Source organism: Artibeus jamaicensis, unplaced genomic scaffold, assembly GCF_021234435.1.
Source record: "Artibeus jamaicensis isolate MK-2021 breed Jamaican fruit bat unplaced genomic scaffold, CSHL_Jam_final contig_469, whole genome shotgun sequence".
In the NCBI taxonomy this organism is placed as follows: Eukaryota; Metazoa; Chordata; class Mammalia; order Chiroptera; family Phyllostomidae; genus Artibeus; species Artibeus jamaicensis.
In genome coordinates this window covers 2,850,231-2,874,741 of record NW_026521847.1, presented here as the reverse complement: position 1 = coordinate 2,874,741, position 24,511 = coordinate 2,850,231, and the positions used below count along the sequence as shown (strand labels likewise).

General features: G+C 35.4%; 1 protein-coding gene across 10 annotated transcripts in view; it reads right to left on the bottom strand.

Moving 5' to 3' along the window:
- Window positions 1–24,511, bottom strand: part of WDR33 (WD repeat domain 33) — a 104,482-nt gene that overhangs the window by 39,021 nt on the left and 40,950 nt on the right. For 8 of the 10 annotated variants that reach the window (XM_037125639.2, XM_037125643.2, XM_037125642.2 and 5 more), the window contains exons 2-7: window positions 22,230–22,450; window positions 21,480–21,548; window positions 20,596–20,700; window positions 18,827–18,922; window positions 18,494–18,645; window positions 16,703–16,800 (exon numbers count right to left, since the gene is read on the bottom strand). In XM_037125639.2, the coding sequence (XP_036981534.1) occupies window positions 16,703–16,800; window positions 18,494–18,645; window positions 18,827–18,922; window positions 20,596–20,700; window positions 21,480–21,548; window positions 22,230–22,433 (724 nt within the window). In that variant the 5' untranslated portion in view covers window positions 22,434–22,450. Of the gene's footprint in view, window positions 1–4,738; window positions 6,046–7,471; window positions 14,245–16,702; window positions 16,801–18,493; window positions 18,646–18,826; window positions 18,923–20,595; window positions 20,701–21,479; window positions 21,549–22,229; window positions 22,451–24,511 lie in introns of those variants that run through there. The other 2 variants (XM_037125647.2, XM_053667391.1) reach the window with 2 other exon arrangements.

Below are 24,511 nucleotides of genomic sequence, written 5' to 3'. Positions count from 1 at the left end.
AAAAACAACAACAACAAAAAAAACAGCTACTGACTCTCAGGAAAGATTCAAATGCATTATCTAATAAAAACAAAGAAGCAACCAACCAGAGGAAAAGAACAGAGTTTTGGGGACAGTGCCTGGGGATGGCAGGAGTGAAGTAGTATCTTAAGGTAATACTACGGTTCTGAGATGATGGTGGAAGTGACAAGTATAAGAACTTACACAGTTTTAATAAGTGAAGAAGCATGAAGACTTAGTTTTAAAAATAACTCATAGCTCCACTTTAATATAATATTATTTATTTAAATGTGGTTTATAATAATTAGTTTCATTCTTAGATTTATTTTAAACCCAAGAATCACTACTGAAAATAGGGTAATTATATATGATAACCCATCCCAACACTACTAGTAAATAACGGTCCTCTTAAGTAAACCATTTATAATACCCTTCCTAATCAATTCTATCCCCCTCTTAAGTTACATTAACTTGATACTTTCATTATTCCTCCAGGCTTTTCAGATGTTTCCTTGCATCAGATTACGCACTCAAGCAACAAACTTACTTTATGCCTGCAACATGAGTAGTGCTCCTGTGTCCTTCTGGAACCCTCACAACAACCCTGTGAGGTAGGTATCATTAGTCCCATGTTACTGAGGAAACACAAACTGAGAAAGACTGACTTGCCCAGTGGCAGAGCTCAGATTCAAAGCCAGACCAGCTGATTCTCAGATGAGTAATGTTTGAAGTTGCTCAGAGGACAAAGACTGCCCCAAGTAGAAACTATGACTGCTCCTAGAATTTTGGAGCAGCTGAAGAAGAGTTTCAACAATATTAATAAATCATTGTAAACAAAAATTACACTATATTCAGCTATCACAAAAATTTACAGATAACAATACAAACTATAATTTACCTTACCCTTTTTATAGAAAAAAAATGACATTACAAACAGACCTACACCTATCACTGATTCTGAGAAGAAATAGTAAACTGGTACTATTCTACATAAATCCTTCTGCTGAGTGGATAGTTATAAAAAAGGCATTAATAAAAATCTAGTGGTTATAGTAAATAAAAAAAGTGAATTCTGTGGAGATTACAAAAGTGAATGGCTGCCCAGACAGATTTAGTTTCAAAATACAAAATCTTTTCTATATTTAACTATTTCTAATCAGCTGAAAATTGGCACGTGTGATATGCTTCCCAACTGCCCTGTTTTATAAACAGGAAGCGACTATTTAATAAAAATAATTGTCAGTATTGCTGTAATGTGTTCCAGTGGCATTCCTGATAGACTACTAAATGCTAACCTCCCCATCTGGTCCCTACATAGGATTTAAATGCCTTTAAGAGAAGAAAAGAGAAAACACGAACAAAAAAAAACAGGCCAGCCCCTGATCTCTGAGATTTAACTTGACACTCACAGCTAAGTCTCATTATGACAAACTGATCAGACATTTACAGCTAAACTTTTACATTTTGCTCTCCTGTTGGACAATCTCACTAAACACATCACATTGTCAGAGACCATACAGAACACAAAGACAAGGTCACCACTACACAGCTCATCAAATACCAAACACTGCTTTTATACTAAATTAGTGAACGTCTTCACTTCCTTGAACCTTCCACCATATTACCCCAAGCCCAAATCACACAATAGTCTTTATAACACTCTCTTTCTGAGACACACCATGGTTGCATATGATCTATGTAGTTTCCTGAAATGAATCCTAAATCCAAATTGTTCAATTACAAGTGTGTTGCTGGTGGTCTTTGACAAGGGTACTGACACCTGTGAATACTAATTGTACAATAAAAAAGACCAAATGTTTTAGGATTACAAAATGACTCCAATACTACACAGTTTCTTAATACACATCTCACAATTCATGGAGAGGCAGCTTTGGATGACTTTGGTATAAAATTTCTTCCATTTTTCGCTTAAGGTCAAGACCATGGCGAGACGTATTGAAAAGTTCAGCTAAAGCAAAAAGCATCTCTGACAATCACAGTGAAACTTCTTAAGGCATAAAAGAAGTCTATCTAGCCAAGCTCATTAGTAGACTAAGCAGGAGTTCTATGGTCATCTCAACTGGAGGCGTGCTCAAGTGTCTGGGCTACACCAATGTTCTCAAGGATTTAAAACAAAAAATTCAGGAAAATACCCAATAATACAAAAAACTGAAGTTATAAGGGTAGAAGAGGCTGGTTTTTTTTTAAACAGTAGTGCTTATCATAACTATTGGAAAATGTGAATAGATTAGCTGTAAGAACAAAATGAACCGAAATTTTCACTTTTACTTTGATTTTTTTTTAATGTGCAAAGTCTCCCACTTAAGAGCTGAATGTTGTTTTTTAAGTATTAATCACATCAAAACATAGTTGAAAAAACAAAAACCAAGAATGCCTATTATTTAGACACAAGATTCTACAACACAAATCTACTATAAAGAATAAAATGACCACTTTTTGTCAAAAAATACTGTAAAGCTAATTTGTTCATAATGATATGTTTAACACAAAAGTTAAAAACTAAAAGTCTTGAAAAACCTGAGGAGAATAATTAAAAAGTCTCTCTCTGCCCCAAATAAAAGGCAGAAATACCTTCTTTATTATCAACTGTAAAATTAGCTTTAGCCCTGGCTGGTGTGGCTCAGTGGACTCAGTGCCTGCCTTCAAACCAAAGGGTTGCCAGTTCAATATCCAATCAGGGCACATGCCTGGGTTGTGAGACAGGTCCCCGGTGTGGGGTGCAAAAGAGGCAACCACATACTGGTGTTTCTCTCCCTTTCTCCCTCCTTTCCCCTCTCTCTAAAAATAAAAATTTAAAAGATTAAAACAATAAAATAAAATCAGCTTTAAAAAAACTTTGAAAAAAATCACCCATTACCTACCTTCCAAATAAAACTAGAAGACTTTAATATAAAGGGGGTGACACATAGGGTAAGTAAATGCCAGTTTCCCAAGTGCATATTATGCCCTTCAAAGCCCTGAGAGATATAAGTTTGGAGCTTTAATCTGAGATCCCCAATATGAAGGCCATTAACTTCAAAACCACATCATTTCCTAAGTACCTATATGTGCACAAGTCTGGATTAGACACAAAACATTTTCACCACCAGTAAGTACCCTCTATTTCTGCAGCACAGAAAGTGTTGCATATATTACAATATGATTTTCCTTGTTAGACAGGCATTACCACTATTATTCATGCATCATGAAAACTCTTCATTCAACAAGTAGAAGTAACAATGATTTAAGCTCATCTTCTGATGCCATCATGCATCAAATCCATGACTTCAGTCCCTGGTCAGGGCACCTATAAGAGGCAACCAATGAATGTTTCTCTCCCTCCCTTTCTCCCTTCCTTCTCCTCTCTCTAAAAATAAATAAAACCTTAAAAAATATATTCAAAGATAATATATATTATACCAAGTAATGTCTGTGTAACTTACAGTAGAAAAAAGTCTGTGGTCACTCTAAGTCTATACAATAAATGAGGTATTAAATATTTTAGGGAATAAGGGGCTGAACATTCATGTATCACATTTTATAAGTTTATTTCCTTTCACCTGATTTTGTATTACATTACCAAAAGTAATCCAATAAGAAGGCTGGTCTTTCCAGTAATTCCAAACTCCTCTGTAGGAGGAGTTTAAAACTTTTTTTTTTAAATAAATGCAGATTTATTGCCTGGTGAATCTTAGTATGTAGTTAATTCAAATGTAATTCTAAAATAATGCTAAAGGAAAACCACAATGTTGACAAATCTCTTTCCAGTCTACATCTCGTAACAGTGCCAACCCTTATCCTTTACATGATCTTACTCCCTGGCATGCCTTGCCTAGGACTGAAACTTCCTCCAGCATACTGAGTCTTTCAAATATCTATCATCTCATGGGCTTTACTCCCTAGTATTATACAGTTCCTAAGTCAGAACTCTGTCATCTTACCTCCTCATTGTGGGAAGACAACAGATGTTTTTATTTTTGTTCTAAAGGCCCAAAATATAAAGGAAAAGACTACAGTTAAAACAGTTAATTCAAAAGTGTTATTTTACAGTAATTGATTTAGTGATTTATCTGCTAGAATCTAATAAACCAAATAAAACACCTAAAACTCTTAAAAATTATTTTAATAAACCTTTTTCAATATTTTATTGATTATGCCATTACAGCTGTCCTATTTTTCATTCCCCTCCACCCTGCACACCCACTCCCCTACCAATCCCCACCTTAGTTTATGTCCATGTGTCACAAGTTCTTTAGATTCTGTATTTCCCATACTATTCTTGCCCTCTCCATTTTCTGCCTACCATCTATGCTTATTCTCTGTACCTTCTCCCCCCTTCTCCTCCTCCCACTCCCCTCTTGCTAACCCTCCATTTCTATGGTTCTGCTCCTAATCTAGCTGTCCTCGTTTGCTTTTGTTTTAGGTGTGGTTCTTAATAACTCTGAGTTTGTTGTCCTTTCACTGTTCATATTTTTTCTCTTCATTTTCTTAGGTAAGTCCCTTTAACATTTCATATAATAAGGGCTTGGTGATGATGAACTCCTTGAATTTGACCTTATCTGAGAAGCGCTTTATCTGCCCTTCCATTCCAAATGAAAGCTTTGCTGGATAGAGCAATCTTGGTTGTAGGTCTTTGGATTTCATGACTTGGAATACTTCTTTCCAGCCCCTTCTTGCCTGTAAGGTCTCTTTTGAGAAATCAGCTAACAGTTTGGTGGGAACAACTCCTCTGTAGGTGATTGTCCCCTTATCTCTTGCTGCTTCTAGGATTCTCTCCTTCATTTTAACATTGGCTAATGTAATTATGATGTGCCTTGGTGTGTTTCTTCTTGGGTCCAACTTCTTTGGGAGACTCTGAGCTTCCTGGACTTCCTGGAAGTCTATTTCCCTTGCCAGATTGGGGAAGTTCTTCTTTATTATTTGTTCAAATAAGTTTTCTACTTGTTGCTCCTCCTCTTCCCCTTCTGGTACCTCTATAATTTGAATGTTGGAACATCTAAAGATGTCCTGGAGGTTCCTAAGCCTCTCCTCATTTTTCTGAATTCTTGTTTCTTCATTCTTTTCTGATTGGATGTTTCTTCCTTCCATGATTTGAGTCCCAATTTCCTTTCCATCACTATTGGTTTCCTGTGTATTTCCCTTCATTTCAATTAGTTTAGCCATCATCTGTTCCTCTAATTTGTGACCAAAATCAACCAGTTCTGTGAGCATCCTGATCACCAGTGTTTTGAACTGTGCATCTGATAGGTTGGCTATCTCTTGGTAGCTTAGAATTATAGGCTCTGGGGCTTTGAGCTGTTTCTTGAGCCATAATGTTTTGGTCTGTTCGCACCTGTTATGTATGAGGGGCAGAGCCTTAGGTGTTCACCAGGGTGGGGTGACCCAGTTGCTGGGTTGTGACACTGCATGTGGGGGCAGGGTCAGAGAGGGGGCAGTGGCGTTTGTTCTGCTCTCTCTCGGATTTCGGTCCCCTCTGCTGCTTCCTACAAGCAAACTGGGCCCTTCTGGTGGCGGCTCCCGGGTGTGTGGGCCTGTGCACCCTCCAGGACCCTGTGGGTCTCTCCAACAAACTCTGTGAGTCTGGGAGCCTCTCCTGGCACCTCGACCCCGAAAGTTTCCAATTGGTGCTTTCAGGCTCTAATTCCCGTTGCTGGGGCCCTAGTCTGAGCGGTCTGTCTCACTGTTTGCTCCTTTGCCTGGTTTATCTGCGCGGGAATGTGTGATTGAGGTCAGACAGCTGCCTTGCGCCCTCACTGGCTCTGCCCATTGCCACCCCATACCTGGGATCTGCCAACTGCCGCCTGCGCTCCTGGGTTGGTCTGGCTGATCTTTCCTGCCCAACCCCGCTCCACCAGCCGCTGACTACACCCCTCTTACCTGTCTGGCTGAATGGTTCGTTGTTGTCGGACTTCCATACAGTTCCATTTTCTGTGTTTTGGTTGCATTTTTGTTACTAAAACTTTGTTGTCTTTAAACTTGGTTGTGAGAGGAGGCACAGTGTTTCCACCTATGCCTGCATCTTGGCCAGAAGTCTCTAATAAACATCTTATTTTTTTAAAAATTTTATTTATTCATTTATAAAGAGAGGGAAAAAAAGGGAAAAAGAGAAAGAGAGAAACATCGATATGTGAGAGATACATCAATCGCCTGCAACCCAGGCATGTGCTCTGACCAGGAATAAAACCAGGGACACTTTGGTTCCCAGGCCAGCACTCAATCCACTGAGCCACACCAGCCAGGGCAAACATCTTATTTTTACACCCCAAAATCTTGATAATTTACATTTGCATGACACACTGAAACATTAAATCTGTAAAACTAAAAATGTCCTCTAAAATCAGATTGATGATATACTTGAAAAAGATGTAAATGAAATAATTTACATAAATTTCTGAAAACTAAATTAAACTATCTGATTTGACCCTTACGTAAAATGTAAAATATTAGTAACACCAAACGAAGTATTTAACACTCAGGGCCTCCAAAAAGAACCGTAAAAATGGTTATTTTACTATATGACCTCAAGAAAGAAGCAGGATTTAAATCCAGAAACCACTGAATTTACAGTGCTGATTAATTCCTAACATCTTCTTTAACATCAGCCTGTTTACTCTTAGAATCATATCAGTAGGGGCTGTATCTGTTACATTCCTAGATAAGGATTTAGCTCTCATCCTGCAATAAACTCCACCAAAGACCTTGGGGACAGAACAGTTTACACTCAGCCAGTCTGCTGTCAGCTGGCTAGTTTCATGAAATGGGAACAGAAGGTTTTCACAATGCTCAAACAGATATTAGATGTCTGTATGAAATCTTGTCTGTTGTAACAAAAAAATATGTAGAATACACTTTTCCCAAGACTCCTGACAGTTGGTCACATTACTCATCAAAGATGGCAAACAGAAATGACAGTTGTACCAGAGCTATCACTAACTCATCCAACTTTATCACTAAATGAGGCAGAAATTAATTTTTATAGTTAAATCTGGTGAATAGGAAAAACACATTCTTCCCCTTGAGAAAAATAAATGCTGTCCTGATGCAAGAGCCTGGATACCAATGATCAGTCTGCAGCAGTATAATAAACTATGAATCCTGTTGATTTTCAGTGCAATTGGCATTTTTCTTCATCGTGGTACTGGGCCAAATCACGAAACATGTTTGAAGAAATGAAAGAACTAGGAAACTGTTGGAAATGCTGTTTAAAGTATGATACCATGTCTTATGAATTTGTATCAACAAAAGAAACAAGCCCAGTACCTTGACTACAGTGGGTAATCAATGATTATTTAAGTCAGGTAAAAATTAAACTAGAAACGGAAAAAAAATACAATAAAGATTAAATCTAAAGAACAAATAGAATCTTTAAATGATTCCATGTAAAGATTCTATTCCAGATAGAATCTTTAAAAAATACAATAAAGATTAAATCTAAAGAATTTAAGGATAGAATCCTTAAATGATTCCAAATGACCTCATACTGTACACTTAAAAAGGCCAATTTTAAGTGCTAAATATTTTACATGTAAAAACATTAGAAAACAATGACAAGTTTGTTTAAATTGGTGGTCATATTTAAGGTCCACGATATTGGTGGACTACCTGTAAATAAAAACCTTACTACTATAGTAAGTAATGGCAATGGCTAAAAACTATTTAAATGAAGAGAGCAAAATATACTTCTAAAATAACCATTTTCATCTTAGATAGGCAGAGGTATGAAAGCAGCTCTGAAATTATCTTTGCAAATGACATAACGCTGAATGTTCTCTAAGGCACCAGTTCAATCCTTCTCATGTATTAACCCATTTAATTCTCACAACTCAGTAAAGTCAGGACTAATTATTAATCGCCACTCTATAAATGAGACCATAGACACAAAAACATGACTGGTTTCCATGTCACAGGGATAAAACTGTGACTAAAGGGATAAAACTGTGACTAAAAGATAAGGGATAAAACTGTGACTAAAATTCACATTCCAGAACCTGTGATTATAATAATATACGATACTCTTGATATACTGACTGGTTGTATTACTTTTAGTAGCGGGAAATGAAGCTAATCAGGAAAAAAAAAAAAAAATTTCCCAAAGAACACAGTGACAAATCAAAAAAAGGAAATTAAGACAGCCGCACTACACAAGAGAAAGATCACAGAAACCATAAAATGGCAAAATAAATTTGGAGAAGAGTATTACTCTCCTCCAAGTTTATTTTCTAAGGAAATTTAATGAAAATACCTTTGAAAGTTTAACCTACCAAATAAAGACTTAGGTGGAAAAAAGCATGAAGAAATCTTTTGAGTGTTGAAAACATTCTATACCTTGATCTGGAAAGTAGTTACAACAGTGTGTAAATATGTAAAAAATGACCTCATACTGTACACTTGAGATTTGTACACTTCATATATATGAATATATATAATTTAAAGTATGAACAAATATTTTAAAATATTTAGGTGGTTTTAAGGCTACTTCAAGTAACAGTAATAAATGATATCATGTCTCAACAAAAACAATTCTGGCGCAGAGTTGGCAGTATGTCCTCCTGGGACATATCCTATCTACTTAATAACCCTTTGTATCCAATGTGTTGTCCACTTTCAGACTTTTGAGTCTTCCTTAAAACAGGAAATCAAACCATTCCTCTGGAAAGGGAATGTCCTCTAGTCTCCCTAACAGCTGGCAAGCTAACCATGACACAACTTCAGCAAAGCAAGCCTAACAGTGCTAGTCTCTCTACAAAAACAAATTTCCATAGTTTAATCCAAGTATGAAGTCCTACATCCTCCCCATCCCTAAATACATTCGATCCAATTCTTTCATATAAAGTCTTTTAAATATTTGTAAATGACTCTTAAGTCTCTGTTATCCAAACTGAGTATTAAACTTCCCTTTACTCTTCTAGTGATTTCCAGACCTTTTCCTATCCTAATCATCAATAATTAAATGCCACCATAAAGTTTAACATCACAGTGTCTTCTTGAATCCTGATATCTGAAGAACTTGTAGTTTGAATCACCTATAAACCTGCATGGTAAGCCTTCTTTAGATTAATTTTTTTTTTAAGTTAAAAGGGACTGAGACCAAGAAAAGATTTGAATACTTGCCTCACAGGTAACAAACATCTAATGAAAACTTACTTTTTGGAAATGACCTTTCAATCCTGCAGCTATGATCCTCTACCCTGATCCACAGATTAGTCCAAAAGAATACCTATGGGCTGTCTACAATAGCCTGACCCCATCCACTAATGCTATAAAAATAGGGTTGCTTTATGCTAATGTTGCTTTTGCACTGGTTCTCAAATGGAAGCCATAATGTCATTTAATGAGCACTTTACTTGTAAAGATTTTTCTTCTCAGAGCCTGTGTGTGTGTGTGCATGCATGCATCCATGCACAGTCCCCCTTCAAAAAAGTTTTATGTGCAGTGGTCATTACCAATGAAATTCATTTCAGGAAAGTGGAGGCTAATTAATATTTATTAGAAAAAGCAGTCACTGGGCTTCACAGGAACACAAACTACTACTCAATCTTTTGATGACTCCTGGTATCACAAATTACTTTTATTTAATGCTACATAAAAATTTTCTGTTGGAGATTTAACTCTGGTATGGAGTTTCTAGAACTCACCCTTGCACTCCTTGGTTCTGTACTCATGTTGACTTCCCTTAGTATTTCCTAACTGTTTTAATGTGGTAGAACACTTATAATTGTCATCTTTGACAAAACAAACCTGGAAACTGAATAGGGGCTCCCACAACCTGTGACAGGCAAAGGAAGATGGTAATGTTAGGTGTAGAGAATGCTCAAGATTCAACACTGGAATAATTTAAAAAGGAAGAAAATATGTACATAGCCTGAAAAAAAGCAACAACTCAGACACTTTTTAAGCTATGTATTTTACAATGGATCTCTACATAACATCAGTACTTTTGCCAGAAGAACTACAGACAAGAGGCATATACCAGTTGGTGGGGGGCGTGGTGGCTATAACAAAGCTGGACACTGGGCTGTAGAGAAGCCCTTACCTACCACTTGCTCAAAGATACCACAGCCTTTCTTCCTGGTGTTCCCTAGAGACCGACCATAATATGTAAAAACATTAGCAAGTTAACATAGATATAATTCACTGTGCTAATCCAAATAACTAGCTATTCTAAAACCATGTAAAAAGCCAAGTTCTCTCAAAGAGAATTTTATTAAAATATATTCAAGGGGAAAAAACACAAAGAGGCCTCAATGGAATGGCCTTGAGAGACTTTAACAGTGCACTGTGGAAAAATTAAGACTATGTTATGAAACAATCTGTAAAAAAGAGTAAGTGACCTAGAAACTATCACCTCTTTTAAACAGAAATTCTTATTCTGGTCTCTTTAAACTAAACTGATCAGTAGTACTATACATACTACTCAAAATTCCTGAAATATGATTTAAATCAAACAACGGTTTTCTGCTATACATAACAAGGTGAGTAAAAGAACAAGTGAATGGGGGAAAAAAGCATCTGTTGCAGTACTTAATCACTACAAATAACTATTTTTTATGACACCATATTCTAATCATATATTTTTATTAAAGGACACACCTACTAACAAGTCAAAAGCCTATTATATATTTAGCTAATTTTATCAACTCTTTCCAAATCTCTGAATTTTAACTGTAAAAACTATCAAAAATCTAATTAGCTAGGAAGCCCTACAATATAGCAGGATGACTAAATTGTTTAAGTCTCATCACTCAAAGTTAACTAAAGTAGAAAATTATAGCATATTTAATAAACACAAAGATTCAAAGGTTCTGTCTGAAAGCTGGCTGCCCACATTGTAAATCATAGTAATTTGTTACTGTCAAAAAACTGGAATGTTTACGTACAGGAGTGTCTGGGAATCCCTCTCAACTCAGTTAGAACACTGAATATGATGGCAGCAACACACAGCACTGCCATTCCAAGAAAGCCACAGATTTCTTTTCAACAAGTTTTTGCCATATTATGTGCAATGTTTAAAACAAGATAGAGATCTTCAAGATGTAAATATCGAGATAGAAGTAACAAAGCCAAATATAAAAATCTAAAATAATTTCTGTAAAAGTTTGAATGTAAATGAATAGGGCCTTACTACACTAATTTAAGTAGTGTGCTTTAGAAGTAAGTATTAAATCTTTTCCCCTTTCATATTATACTCAGATAATTATTTACATAGGAAAACCTACAATGATCCAGTCTTTTAAGAAAGCAGAGAGACAAGAGCCTTAAATAAATTCTTCCCCAAAATAAGCAAACCCAGATAGAGAAAAAAGGTGTCCCCATGTAACATGGGTCCACATTGTTGATGGATAATTAAATAAGATATGCCTGAAGTGCTTTAATATTAAAGCATACTATGTTAGTGGAAGAAGTTTTTCTGCTACAGGCTATTTTAAACAAAGATGGGTGCTTCTGTTTTTAATCTTGGAAAAAACACACAGGATTCTGTGAGCACAGGCCTGCGAACCGGTCACCAGGTCACGGGTCCATTTCCAGTCAGAGCACACGCCTGGGTTATGGGCCAGGATTCCAGCTGGGGGTGCATAAGAGGCAACCACACACTTATGTTTCCCTCCCTCTCCTTCTCCCTTCCCTTCTCCTCTGTCTAAAAAATGAATAAATAAAATCTTAAAATAAAAAAACTAATGTCCTTTAAATCATAAACTACGTGGTTTGTCAATTTTACTTTAACAACTGAATTTCCAATAAAAAGTATTACAGACTTTTGAAACACTCAGACTTTATACACATCTTCTTCATACAGTTCAAAAACACACTGCTAAACCACAAAACCTTTGCGGAGGGGTTTATCTCATTTATTAAAAATCAGTCAAATGCAAACAGGAAGGAATACATGGGACTTTTCAAAAGTATTAATAATATTCTTTTTCTCAAGCTGTGTGTACTCAGGGGTTCATTTCCTCTCCATGAGTGATGTATTTAAAAAGTGAAAACAGGTATCATCTCCTGAATAAGTCTCAGTATAACTCCTTATGTCCATGTTCTAGTTATATAACCTAGTATGTACCTGATAACCCATTTGCAGTTTGAACTGTTCATTGTGTTTAAATTTTTGGGTTAAAAAGAATGGAAAAATGAACTTGAGTTACCTAAATGAGTTCCTTCTACCCACATCCCTCTCCTTTTAAAAAACAACAACAAAAAAAACCTCTACAATTCTGTCATCACAGCTCAGGAAAACATTATTGCTGATGTTACTTTTAAAACATAAAAGAGGCAGTTAAACATAGTATGAACTCTAGAACCAAACAACCTAGGTTCAAATATGACCTTGGGTACTTGACTTTTCCTACCTTGTTTACTCATTTGTAAACTGTGGATGAAAGTATCTGTCTCACAGGGTTATTAGGAAAACTAAATGAAATACTTAGAACAGGACTGATACATAGTAATTATAATGTGTCAGCTATTATTGTTAAAATCAGGAAGGTAAAACAAAATTCAAGCATGAGGAACTTGCAGCCTGAATTCCTTTAAAGAATATTATGCTTCTCACTAAAATTCACTTCTTGCTGACTCCATATTTTCAACCCTTCTCATTTACATTTTAGCTGGTCATTAAGTAACCTGCTTCTAACTCTTCACTAACAAACTATACGTCTAACACTATCATGATTCTTCTCCCATACTATCCAACATCTTGAACTTCTAAAAATGTTACTTTTCCCTTGAACTTTAAGAAGCATGACAGGGCTTATAACTTGTTTTAAATATACAAAAACCTACCTACGAAAGTGTGTATAGTATATGCTAACTAAATTAATCAATTTTAATGGGTTTATTTCACTTAGAGTCAAATGTGTAAACATCAGTAATCTAGAAGCTTATACATTCCTGCTGCTTAAATGTTATTTTAATCCCAATCTATAAACCGAGTGCTGTAATTCATACTAGAAAAGGATAAATGTGTATATATGATGCTGACTTGCATATGGGTAGACATATTCATGGTACTTCTCAATGTTACACTATATTCAATTTTCCAAGTGCCTATGTTTTTCCAGCATATGGACCAATCTTGACCTTTTGAATAGCAAGTTTTCTGACAATAGACTTATGCTCATTATAACCTTAAAAATACTGATTACTCTTTCTTACGGAATTTCTTCCTTTCCAAGAATCCTAAGAACAATCTCAGAAAGGACTGCACTGGGTAGCACAGTATCATGGCTTCTGCATACACAGGGATTCTGCACATTTAAGGCTGAAGACTACATTAAGAAGACATGACAGCTGTCTTCAAATACCCCAAAGAGTGCCATGTGGAGCAGAGCAGACTTAATTTTTCATGTTTCCGAGGCAGGATAAGCTGTAAGGATGCAGATTTCTGATATAACAAAACTCTCTGAAAATCAGAGCTATGTAATTATTACTAAAAATGTCTGAACACAAGATTGCTTTTAGGAATGATGCAGAAAAGGAAAGTATTTAATAAAGAGTTAGACTGAATGATCATGAACCTCCCCTTCAATTAAAATGTTCTTGGATTTTTTAAATACTTAATCCCAAATGATGGTCTGATAGATACAACACTAACATGCCATAGGCATATGCTTACCTGCCCAATGTTGTACAGTGTGTATGGGATACAAGAACATGTCATCTATACATAGGGCAACTTTTAGAAGTTGGAAGGTCCTGTCCCTATTTGTTTGACTTAAGGAACTAGAGTTCCATCATCCCCTGATCCCCAACCAACCAAGTGAAAGAGGACAATTATAATAGCATTGGTTTCATTATTTTATAATCTTCTCAAATTCAGAAAATTTAAAAAAAACAAGGAATGACAGAAAATGGGTATTGGAATCTAATAACTAACCCATTACACCAGACCTGCTATTAAAACTACTACTTGAGTGGTATAATTAACTTGGTTTAAAACAGTCGTATTTATCCCATATACTCATTGAGATATTAAGAAAAAAACCATCAACTATAAAGCAAGTAAAATATTCTTTTAAAAAAGGAAAAACACAAATAAGCTATAACATAAATCCTTTAAGTACAAACAGATGCATGATACTTTTGAGCATGTTTGAAATTTCCATAGGAAAAACTTAAAATAAAAAGAGCCCCCACATAAAAAACAAAATTCACCCTGACAGGTGTGGCTCAGTTGGTTGGGTGTCCTCACACAAAGCAAAAGGTCCCTGGTTTGATTCCTGGTCAGGGCAATTCCCATGGGTTTGGTCCCTGGTAGGGGTATGTATGAAAAGCAATCCATAAATGTTTCTCCCTTGCATTAATGTTTCTTTCCCTTTCTCCCTCCCTTTCCCTCTCTCTAAAAATAAAATCTTTAGAGAAAAAATAAAATTCAACCCACAAATCAATACAGACATTGGTGTATTTTTTTAAGCCATCAAAAGAACAGGCGATGAAACCCTGGCTGGTGTAGCTCAGTGGATTGAGCGTGGGCCTGCGAACCAGACAATCGCGGTTCCATTCCCAGTCAGGGCACATTCCTGGGTTGCAGGCCAGTTCCCTGCAGGCCAATTCCCAGCAGGGGACGCATGAAAGGCAACCATACATTGATGTTTCTCTCGCTCTCTCCTTCCCTTCCCCTCTAAAGATAAATAAATAAAAATTAAAAAAAAAAAAAATGAAAGGCAACCATACATTGATGTTTCTCTTGCTCTCTCCTTCCCTTCCCCTCTAAAGATAAAAGAACAGGCAATGAGTCACCATCCATTTAACTATATCCAAATCCACCTGGATTCAAATCTGAAAATATGTTAACTGCTACTTACTATCTCACATACACTATAAATTTTAGAGGAAAAATTCTTAAGCACTATGTATAAACAATTTCATTACAAAAATTGAAAAGTCATTAGAATTTGAGATTAAAACATGTTATAATAGGCTTTCTTCTTTTTTTTAACGATTTTATTTATTTACTTTAGGAAGAAGAAAAGGGAGGAAGAGAAACATCAGTGTGCAAGAGATCTGTGATCAGTTGCCTCTCGCATGCCTTCAACTGGGGACCTGGCCAGTGCCCTGACTGGGAATTTAACCAGCGACCTTTCAGTTCGCAGGCCAGGGCTCAATCCACTGAGCCACAACAACCAGAGCTGTTCTCCTTTTTAAATCCAAGATGCATAATAGTTTTATATCTGACTTCAGTTATTATAGTCCTAGTCTACTGTAAAATTGTTTTTGATAGTTTAGAGTTGCTTTTAATAAATAAAATTATTTGTTTCTACTACATTTCTTAGAATTTTCAAAGATTAAAGAAAGCTGTTTATCTCATTTCTGTTTAACAGCTAAGACTTCTACTAATAGTGAAGAAAGATGCAATACCAGTGTAGCACTGGACTAAGAGTCAAGTGTTAAGATTCTGGTCCTGACTGTGTCCATGTCACTTAAGCCTTCTAGGTAATGGTTCTTACCTATAAAACAACTCATACTTGAGGACTTCAGAGACTACATCTAGTTCAAGTTGTAGAATAGTATGACCTTGTTAGTGAGTGTACTCCTTCATTATGATAGGTACTAAATATCCTTACATCCGTTATCACCATACAAAACTATGGATGAACCCACGTAAGATGTACGAAGCCAGGAATGTTTAAGCAAATATGATTTTTAAAAGTACTGGTCTGAAATATGGATTAAATATCAAGAGCATTTATTTTCTTAGAAAATATAGTCACTGTACGCTGGAAATAAAGCTCTGAAAAGTTTTAAGAAACTTATAATTCAACCAAAACATCTAATTCTACTGACTTTTGAACAGAAAGGGAAATATCTGAATAATAATTTCTTGACACCCAGTATCTGTGGCACCCATACAGCCACAGAAACTGTTACTTTTACGGCATACTGAAATCAAAAGTATGAAGTAGAATGCACTCCTGGTTAAATTAAGTACAGGGTCAAATTAAGCACTTGAGAAAACTACCTTCCTAATTTATAATAAGCTAATGAGATGTCATTAGAAATGTAAACATTTGCATTTAAATGTTTGTATTGCACATTTAAACACAAAGTGAATTTCCTACTTCTAACACCACTGAATTCACATAATTGGTGTTGATATACTGTATTTCAAAAGTGCCACATTAGCCACATTATAAAGTCTAAAACTAAGCTAATCCAAGTAGAAATACAGATTTCTTTTGTAAATGGATTAACAGATGACAGTTAACAAAGAATCAATAAAAGTAAACAAGGAACCCCTCCAAAATTTAGTAACACAGGCCATGTGATATAATGTGATACAACAGAACACCACCAACTTTCAGAAACAGCAATAGTTAGAAGGACAGCTATTGATACCTTAGTTAATTTGTGTTGTAAAAAGACTGTTGGGAGAATGTGAGCTATCTAAATAAAATTATAGTGTCAGTAGGTTGGAAAAAAGGTATCTGGATACTAGACAGGAAAAGGAATATAGCCCTAAGAGATGCATAAAGATAAGTGAGTAACTGGAGGAAAGGGACTGAAGAAGGGAAACACCTGTACCTCAAAGAATTAAAAGAAATCTAAAAAATTATTGTGATCCAGAGAGAGATCTTTAAAGAGCCTAAGACTGAATAGAGATCAGTGTGAGAAAACTGAATAGAGATCCAAGCTGATATTGTGGTATTGTGATTTAACCACGAATGCCTTCCTATTTAAATAGTCCAATGAGTACTTTGAGTACACATACCTCGGAGAATTCTTTCCTCATGGCAACGAAGAAAGTCCCAGATTCTAACAGTGCCGTCATCAGAGCATGTAGCAAATTTATTATCCGTGGGTGAGAAACTGTTACATGAAGACACACAGCAGGGGAAAGAAGTCAGCATTTAACAGATTATCTGTGCTTCTCAAAAAGGGAAAAATAAAAACACTATGCCGCGTTACAATTAGAAGAGGGAAGTATCCACCCGAGAAGACACTTTAAAGAGAACGTTGTCAGCTAACCATCACATCTCATCAAAAGAATTTAATGAAGTAGTTGCTTCTTAGTTTTCAATCATCAATATTCAGAGTACTTTAACAAGTGTATTACTACTAATGCTACTCATGCTCCCCACAGTAAATAATTTCCTGTTGTACCAACAGAAAACACGGAGGTAATTTAAGCGTACAAACTAAATAAATTGTTTTTGCAATATTCCTGTAAACAGTCTTTTAAATTACATAGGAATACTGCTCAAAAAGTGAGGATTCGCTTCTATTTCAGACACTTCATGAAACAATAAATTGAAAAAATTGGGCAGGCTATTAACAACTGGTTGCTAAACGTTCCCACATATGATGTTTCTCATTTATTTCAAAGGTCTATGGAATCCTTCACATCTTCTTCCTGGCAAGTTATCTTATGAATGTTGCACCTTTTAATGAAAACGTTAACATAGGGACATTCAGACTTGTATTTAAAGCTTAAGACCTGCTACAAAGAAGAGAACCATTTTTTGATCCCTGTAGTGACAGACCATCAAGTTTCTCACTGATCTCTAAGAACTCTTTTGAACCTTTGAATCCTATGACTAATAAATAACCAACTGTGGAAACTCAATGTATGGGCAGGACTCTACAGCAAGTCTTTGCAGAAACATTTTTATCCACCAATTTTTGTTCAGATCTGAAAGTAGAAATGGTGACTGCAGTGAATGTTTCTATAGAGATGTCAACCTCTTACCCGACATGGGCGGCACAGCCATAGAGAATGCTGTTTAGCTTTATTCTGAGGCTGCAGCAACTCTTCAGGCTGGTTTTTGAAACTTTCTTTTTCCAGTTTTACTGTACATATCTCATTGATATGTACAAATATATACAACTTGCTGAAAATATTTTACACTGCACTTATTACACATTTGATAACTGATGGTATCAAGAGTGAATTGGAAGGTAAGTCCTAGAGTCTTCTTGAAAATGATCCGCTTACAGTTTCAAAGCTTGAAGAACCCATTCATTAATCCATTAATGTTTGCCATATCCAGAGTTACTTGTCGGAGTTTTTAGACCTAGTGCACGTTCCTTTGAAGTCATGGCATAACCAAGCCAACCAGGTCTTCACTTAAGCCCTTTTTTTTCTTGTATTTTGTGTGAACTCTGAAAGTGTTTTCTGTAGGCTTTAGATTTTATTCAGCTGTATAATTAAAGACTGAATTCTTTATTTGGAATGAAATATTTGTGTCTTACACAGTAGGTAATAAAAAGGAGTAACGTATACACATTATTAACCATAAAGGAAAAGAGAAAATCCGTGCAAAATGCAGCAGACAATACAACTCTAACATTTCGTAAAGGCAGATACCAGGACAACACTACTTCAGAAAGGCGCCAGCGAAATGGTGAATGTGTGAAAACAAAGGAAAATATTGTGTTTATAGGGTGCAGAAAGCTTCCCAGAATCTCACAGAGCCCATGCACCTCTGCACCCAAAATACACTTAGAGAATGATTTAACCATGACAGTAGGGACTACAGGAAATGGTATATTGTGTATAAACCTGGCCTCTCTAATCGCCTCCTTATGTGCCTGGAACATCTTGACGTTGTTCATGTTCGACTGCCAATATTTCACGTATCCTCCATGGTCTGCTGTCAACATCCACATGTCATTATGTGACCAAGTCATGGCCCTCACTGGGCTATCATGAGCCTGTGAAAATAAACATTTGTAAACATTACATACAAGAATATATGACAGGAGGCCTTATAGGAGCATATATTAATCCACAATAATCTGCCCAACTGTAAATTTAAAATGCCAATAAAGTTACAATATCTCAAATTCTTCATAGTATTGCAGAACAATGCTACCATCTGATGATTACTGTTACCTGTAATATTGTTTCAAAATTGAAAGTGAGTCCATTCCACAAGGTGAACTCTCCACTAGAAGCTCCAGTGACCAATCGTCTTCCTTCTGGAGTCCACTGGGGAAGAAAAAAAAGACAGGTTAATACAAGGCTACAGATTCTCAACCTTAATTTTTAAAACACTTAGAATTATTTACATTAAGTAGATGATATTGACTTTCACCTAAATGTACTAACAAAATAAAATCTTTAAACTAAATCAATTAAAACTGATACAGAGTTGAAAAGCACAAGTGTATTCATAGGAACAGTGGGGTGAGATACATAAAATGAAGACTATTTGGTAAATTATGAAGATATGTATGACAATCTGAATTTTTATTGCTTGCCTACAGATTATGATTTGGATTATTATGAATAAAATTGTCCTACGTTCCTAGTTTCTGTTATCCGTTATTAATCGCAACCCAGTAAATACAACAGGCAACTTCACTACAGACACACTTCTGTGTCTTAATACCTTGTAATACGGACTATGCCACTATGTGCAAATGTCTCCTTACTTCTTATAGATTAAGCCCAAATGAGAAATTCACCCATCAAGCAGAATACAAGATAGTGAAAGCTCACATTTTATTCATTTCAAAAAAGTTTTGTGTTATGCTAAGATGATATTAAAATTAGTTGCACATCACTGGGATGCGTGATTTGGGAACTTTCCCCAAATTCCCAAGCAAAGTTATCCTACATGTTGGTTGGCTCTACTAACACAAAAACCATTTAAATAAGTGTTTCCTTAGTGACATTTCTACTGCAATAGGCTTCAAAAGCAAATAGGAGAATTAGACTGACTGCAACATTTTTATGGAGCTCAAACCAGCATCTCTTCCAGCTCCTCTCAGTTCTCCATGCTGTTTATCACACCTCCCTAATATCAGAAGACTTACTTATTTTGCTTATTTGCTACATATTTGCTATGACAGACAGTCTTTTATTTGCTCAACTTGGACTATTAACTAGTCTGGCAGATAGATATAGGAAAACATTTTTATTGAAAACCTCTTCAATTTTCACTATTTTGAACCACATAAATGTACTATTTATTTTTAAATTATATTTTAAAATTCCAGTGAAAATGTATTGAGTACCTACTATGTACCTTCATGGAGCTGACAATTATGGTCTACCATTTGTCTTTAACTTTTCTCAAGTATTTTCCCTCCTAGTAACACCCAAGAGTTTTCGTTCACCTTTAGATGCTGCTTTCTAAACAACAAAAGCAATCCCATTCAAGAGCAAATCTGCGACCTGCTGCAATATATATTTATGGCCAGCTCAAAAATATTCTATAGGAATTGCAATAAAAGGAAAATGATCTACAAGTAATACCTGCCCTGGCTGGTGTGGCTCAGTGGATTGAGTGCTGGCCTGCAAACCAAAGGGTTGCTGCTTCAATTCCCAGTCAGGGCCATGCCTGGGTTGGAGGCCACGACCCCAGTAGGGGACATGCAGGAGACAACCAAACACTGATGTTTCTCTCTTTCTCCCTCCCTTCTCCTCTCTCTAAAAACAAATGAAATCTTTTAAAAAATTAAATAAATGTAATACCTTACTAAATGTGGATAAAGCAGATAAACAATTGGCTATTACAAAATAAAATTATTAGCAATATACTAATTTTCATCCCAGATGTACATTTAAAATAATGTTTAATTTCCTTTGTCCTGTTAAATATATTTGCAGACTAACTCAGGATTAATTTTTCCAAACATACCCAACAGAATACTTACCCTAACAACAAATACTGGACACTTTACTTTATTTGTTGATGTTCGAACAAATTTTGTTGTTACTGCATTCATAGGATTATTCAACATCCCTATAGGTGGGACCAGCTATTAAAAAAAGAAAGGAAAATTGGGTTGATTATGCATAAGACATAAACCAGGGGCATGTGAACTGATTATTTTAATATTTAAATACAAATTAATGAATATACAAGACTTGCAAAAAACTGTAAAAATAACCCTGGCTAGTGTGGCTCAGTGGATTGAGTGCCAACCTGAGAAATAAAAGGTCACTGGCTCAATTCCCAGTTGGGACACATGCCTGGGTTGTGGGCCAGGTCCCCTATTGGAGGCATGTGAGAGGCTGCCAATTGATGTTTCTCTCCCTCTCCTTCCCTCCCTCCCCCTCTCTCAAATAAATAAATAAATAAATAAATAAATAAATAAATAAATATTTTAAAAATCTGTAGCAACAGATTATAAGTATTCTATATTAATTAAATGAAGAAAACTGAAATGCAGGAAAGCTAAATGCCAATTATTACTAAACAAACAACAAAATCAAGTATAAGATTTCCCTAACTATTTCTCAAAGTCAACAATAAGCCAAATTTAAAATTAACTTTCCTATTACACAGACTTTGAGGCAGTGCAGTCTTATGTTGAACACTACTTTCATCTATAATTAGATTAAAAAGAAAATTTAAGTTGAGATAAAAAAAAACTCATGGTTGACACAGGTATGTCTAATATCCCTTTAGGAATGTTTTGTTTTTATTACAAAAATGTAAAGAGAAAGTCCGTGTTTGAATTTGAGACCACATGTTTTTATGTTCAAATGCCCAATGAAAAATTTATATTAAGCTAGTATAATATTTTATACTTACATCATTATAATAACCTGCATCAGGCTGAATTGCCCGCATATCTCTCTGGTCTCTTTGCCATATTCTATTCTGTTAAAAATAGATCAATTAATTAATCAACTAATATATAATCTAACTGCACTCAATATAAAACTAAATTAACAAAATGTAAGCTATTATTAAATGGGGGAAAACAGGATTACACTTTTCTCATTATGTTTGAAAACATACATAATAGTTGGTATTTTATCCTACTGACATTGTTTAGAATTTCCCTCCTCTCCTTATAGTAACTTCCACCAATCATTCAAGATGCTCCTAACTCTAACACATTCTCATGGACCATATATCCCTTAATTATAGGGCTTAAAAAATAAGGAATAAAGAGATATTCCCAATTCCTTCAAATCCTCAGAACAAAAACAATTCTTCACATCTTGCCCTTGGTTTTCTTAATTCCTCTCAAACTCTTCTAGTCTAGTTTCCCAAAGGAAATATATAGAAAAATCTAAATCTGTCTTTACCTCTGAATCTTTTTCTCCTATGTGCATGCAACATACTAATTCCTATGTTGGGATCTAACTTTAATAATTTTTGTGAAGATAATTCATGCAGATATAGTTTTTAAACAGTACTAGTGGCTTGCTTCACTTAAAATCTCACTAATTCATGAAATACAAGTATACTTATTACCCTTCATTTTTAAAATTTTCTTTTTAAAAAATAAAATAAAATAAAGTCTGGCATCTGAAGCACATGACCTGTACTCACCTCCAAATACTTAATTACAGATGGATTATAGTCTATAGTTTTTCGGTTTACTGCTTTTCTCATTCGTTTTCCATCAAAGGTAAGTTGTTGCATTGCTTGCTGCTGTGCAAAATCAGGTCGCTTATAAAACAGTTGTCGAGGTGCCTGGTGTTGGAACCTTGGCATATGGAAAAAACGAGGAGGAGAACCAATTTCTGTAGCCATAGTGATGTTCTAAGTCACTGGGGGAGACAAAAAGTACTTTCACTACAAATATCAACGCTGAACATTTCAAATGAACATTTTTACACTTCTTTTTCATAATATACTCCATTTATAGCTTTTAGTCAATCCTGTTTACAAAACTAACTATTAGATTTAATGGCAGAGACTAGTTACACATTTGAAAAAGGCCAATTCATAGAGTAAGTGCTGCTACTAAGCATTTGCTATAAAATTCAGCCTGATGGAAGGAAAAACCACAATTTATAAGAGCTTGGGTTGAATGGGCTGTGTTTTGTGCATATGTGGGGAAGGCAAATAGGGGAGGGGCTGGAGAGGCACCATCACTGAGACCTTTTCACAGTTTTAAAATGAAATTTTCATTAGACATTTAACAATAAACCAAATCATTTCAACTTCTCCCCCTAATTAGGCAAGCCACTAAACTACTCTGGATGTTTCCTCAACCTGGATAATGAAGTTAATGTAGATAACTCCCAATATCCTTTTTCTTAAATGCATTATTTTGCATGAAATATATTATTACCCCTTTAGCCAATGTAGTAACTACAGTAACCTGTTTAACAAAACAGAACGCCCAGACTTAGTTCTCAAATGTTTGTGTGCACAAGTCCATACTATCTATCATTATGTCTGCTTCTTGTCCCAACTATTACAAAAACAATTATTTATTATAATCTTAGTCATGTGATATTATCAAAACTATATCTGAACACAGTGGATAGAAAAAACTATAAATGCTTTTCTTTACAAAGTCATTACAAATTTCACATTGTAGAATTGTTCTATTAAATAATAATTCATTTTATTGAACCTAAACCTCTAATTTAAAAAAAACTGTACAAGCACTAACAAAACCTCAAAAACTGGAGCAACAATGAACAGTAAAATGAACAGGAAAAATTCATAAGCGGTAAGACTAAAATGGGAGATTATATGGAATGATTTATTAATATGTAATTGATGAGTAGGCACCACCAAAATCGCTAAGGCAGTTATACTAGCTATTAGTACACACACGTAAGGAATCGCTGAAATGTGAAAAATCCCTGTGGCACAAGAAATGCAATTCATCAGTAGCACTAAAGTACTTGACAGGCACTAAAGACAGACAGGCACAGACCGTGGACACCAACCACACAGTGTTCTCAAAAGACTGATGAGTTTATCACTAGAGATCAGAAAGAAAGCAGTATGAGAATCTACTACTACAGAAAGAATCTACAATGCTTATCTGCCAGAAACTATTATAGGCAATAGAGATACAACACAGCTGAGGCTTAAAACATAACTCACTCAGCCTTGAGTAGTTTAAATTTAGAGTAGGATGGAAAAGCAGGGAGGAAATGACACTGTCAGAAAAGAAACAAAATAAGTGACATTCTCTTATCCACTAGGCATACCATGGCCAGCCAGCATAATTTTAAGCAAATAATCTGAAATCATCTTCCCTAACCAAACATTTCTGACTCTATCAACCATCACAACTGTTTTCCAAATAAAACACAGATGAAAGATACATTTTTACAGGAAAATGACTTTGCTAAAATAAAGCTTAACTAATTCCACAAATTCAATCCAAAATGAATTCAGTATAAAGCACCAAATGCTTCACATAATTAAATAAAAAGATCTTTAAACTATGCTTCAGGAGGTCTAGAACTAAAAGCTCTGCATCAAAAAAATCCTATGACCTGGAAGGTCATCAATGGGCCTGTAGTAGTTTTTCTGTAAAGAGAAGTCACACCCTGTGTGGATGGTTCCTGAAATCAATGTGGCTAACAACCAGCATTACTAGTAATACAAAAGCAGAATACACAGGACTAAATTACACATTTTAAAGGGAAGAAATGCTTTTGTGAAACTTCTATTACAGTTGTACATGCATGTACACTGGGTCATAATGTTAAAAAGTATTTTCTTCCTCTTAATCTGTCAAAAGTAAAAACAATAGCTTAATGTTAACAAACCATTAGGTGAAAACCAGGGTTACCTATCCATGCACCTTCCACTTATGATCACTTAATTCCTGCTGCCACTGTGTATCTATAGCCAAAGAA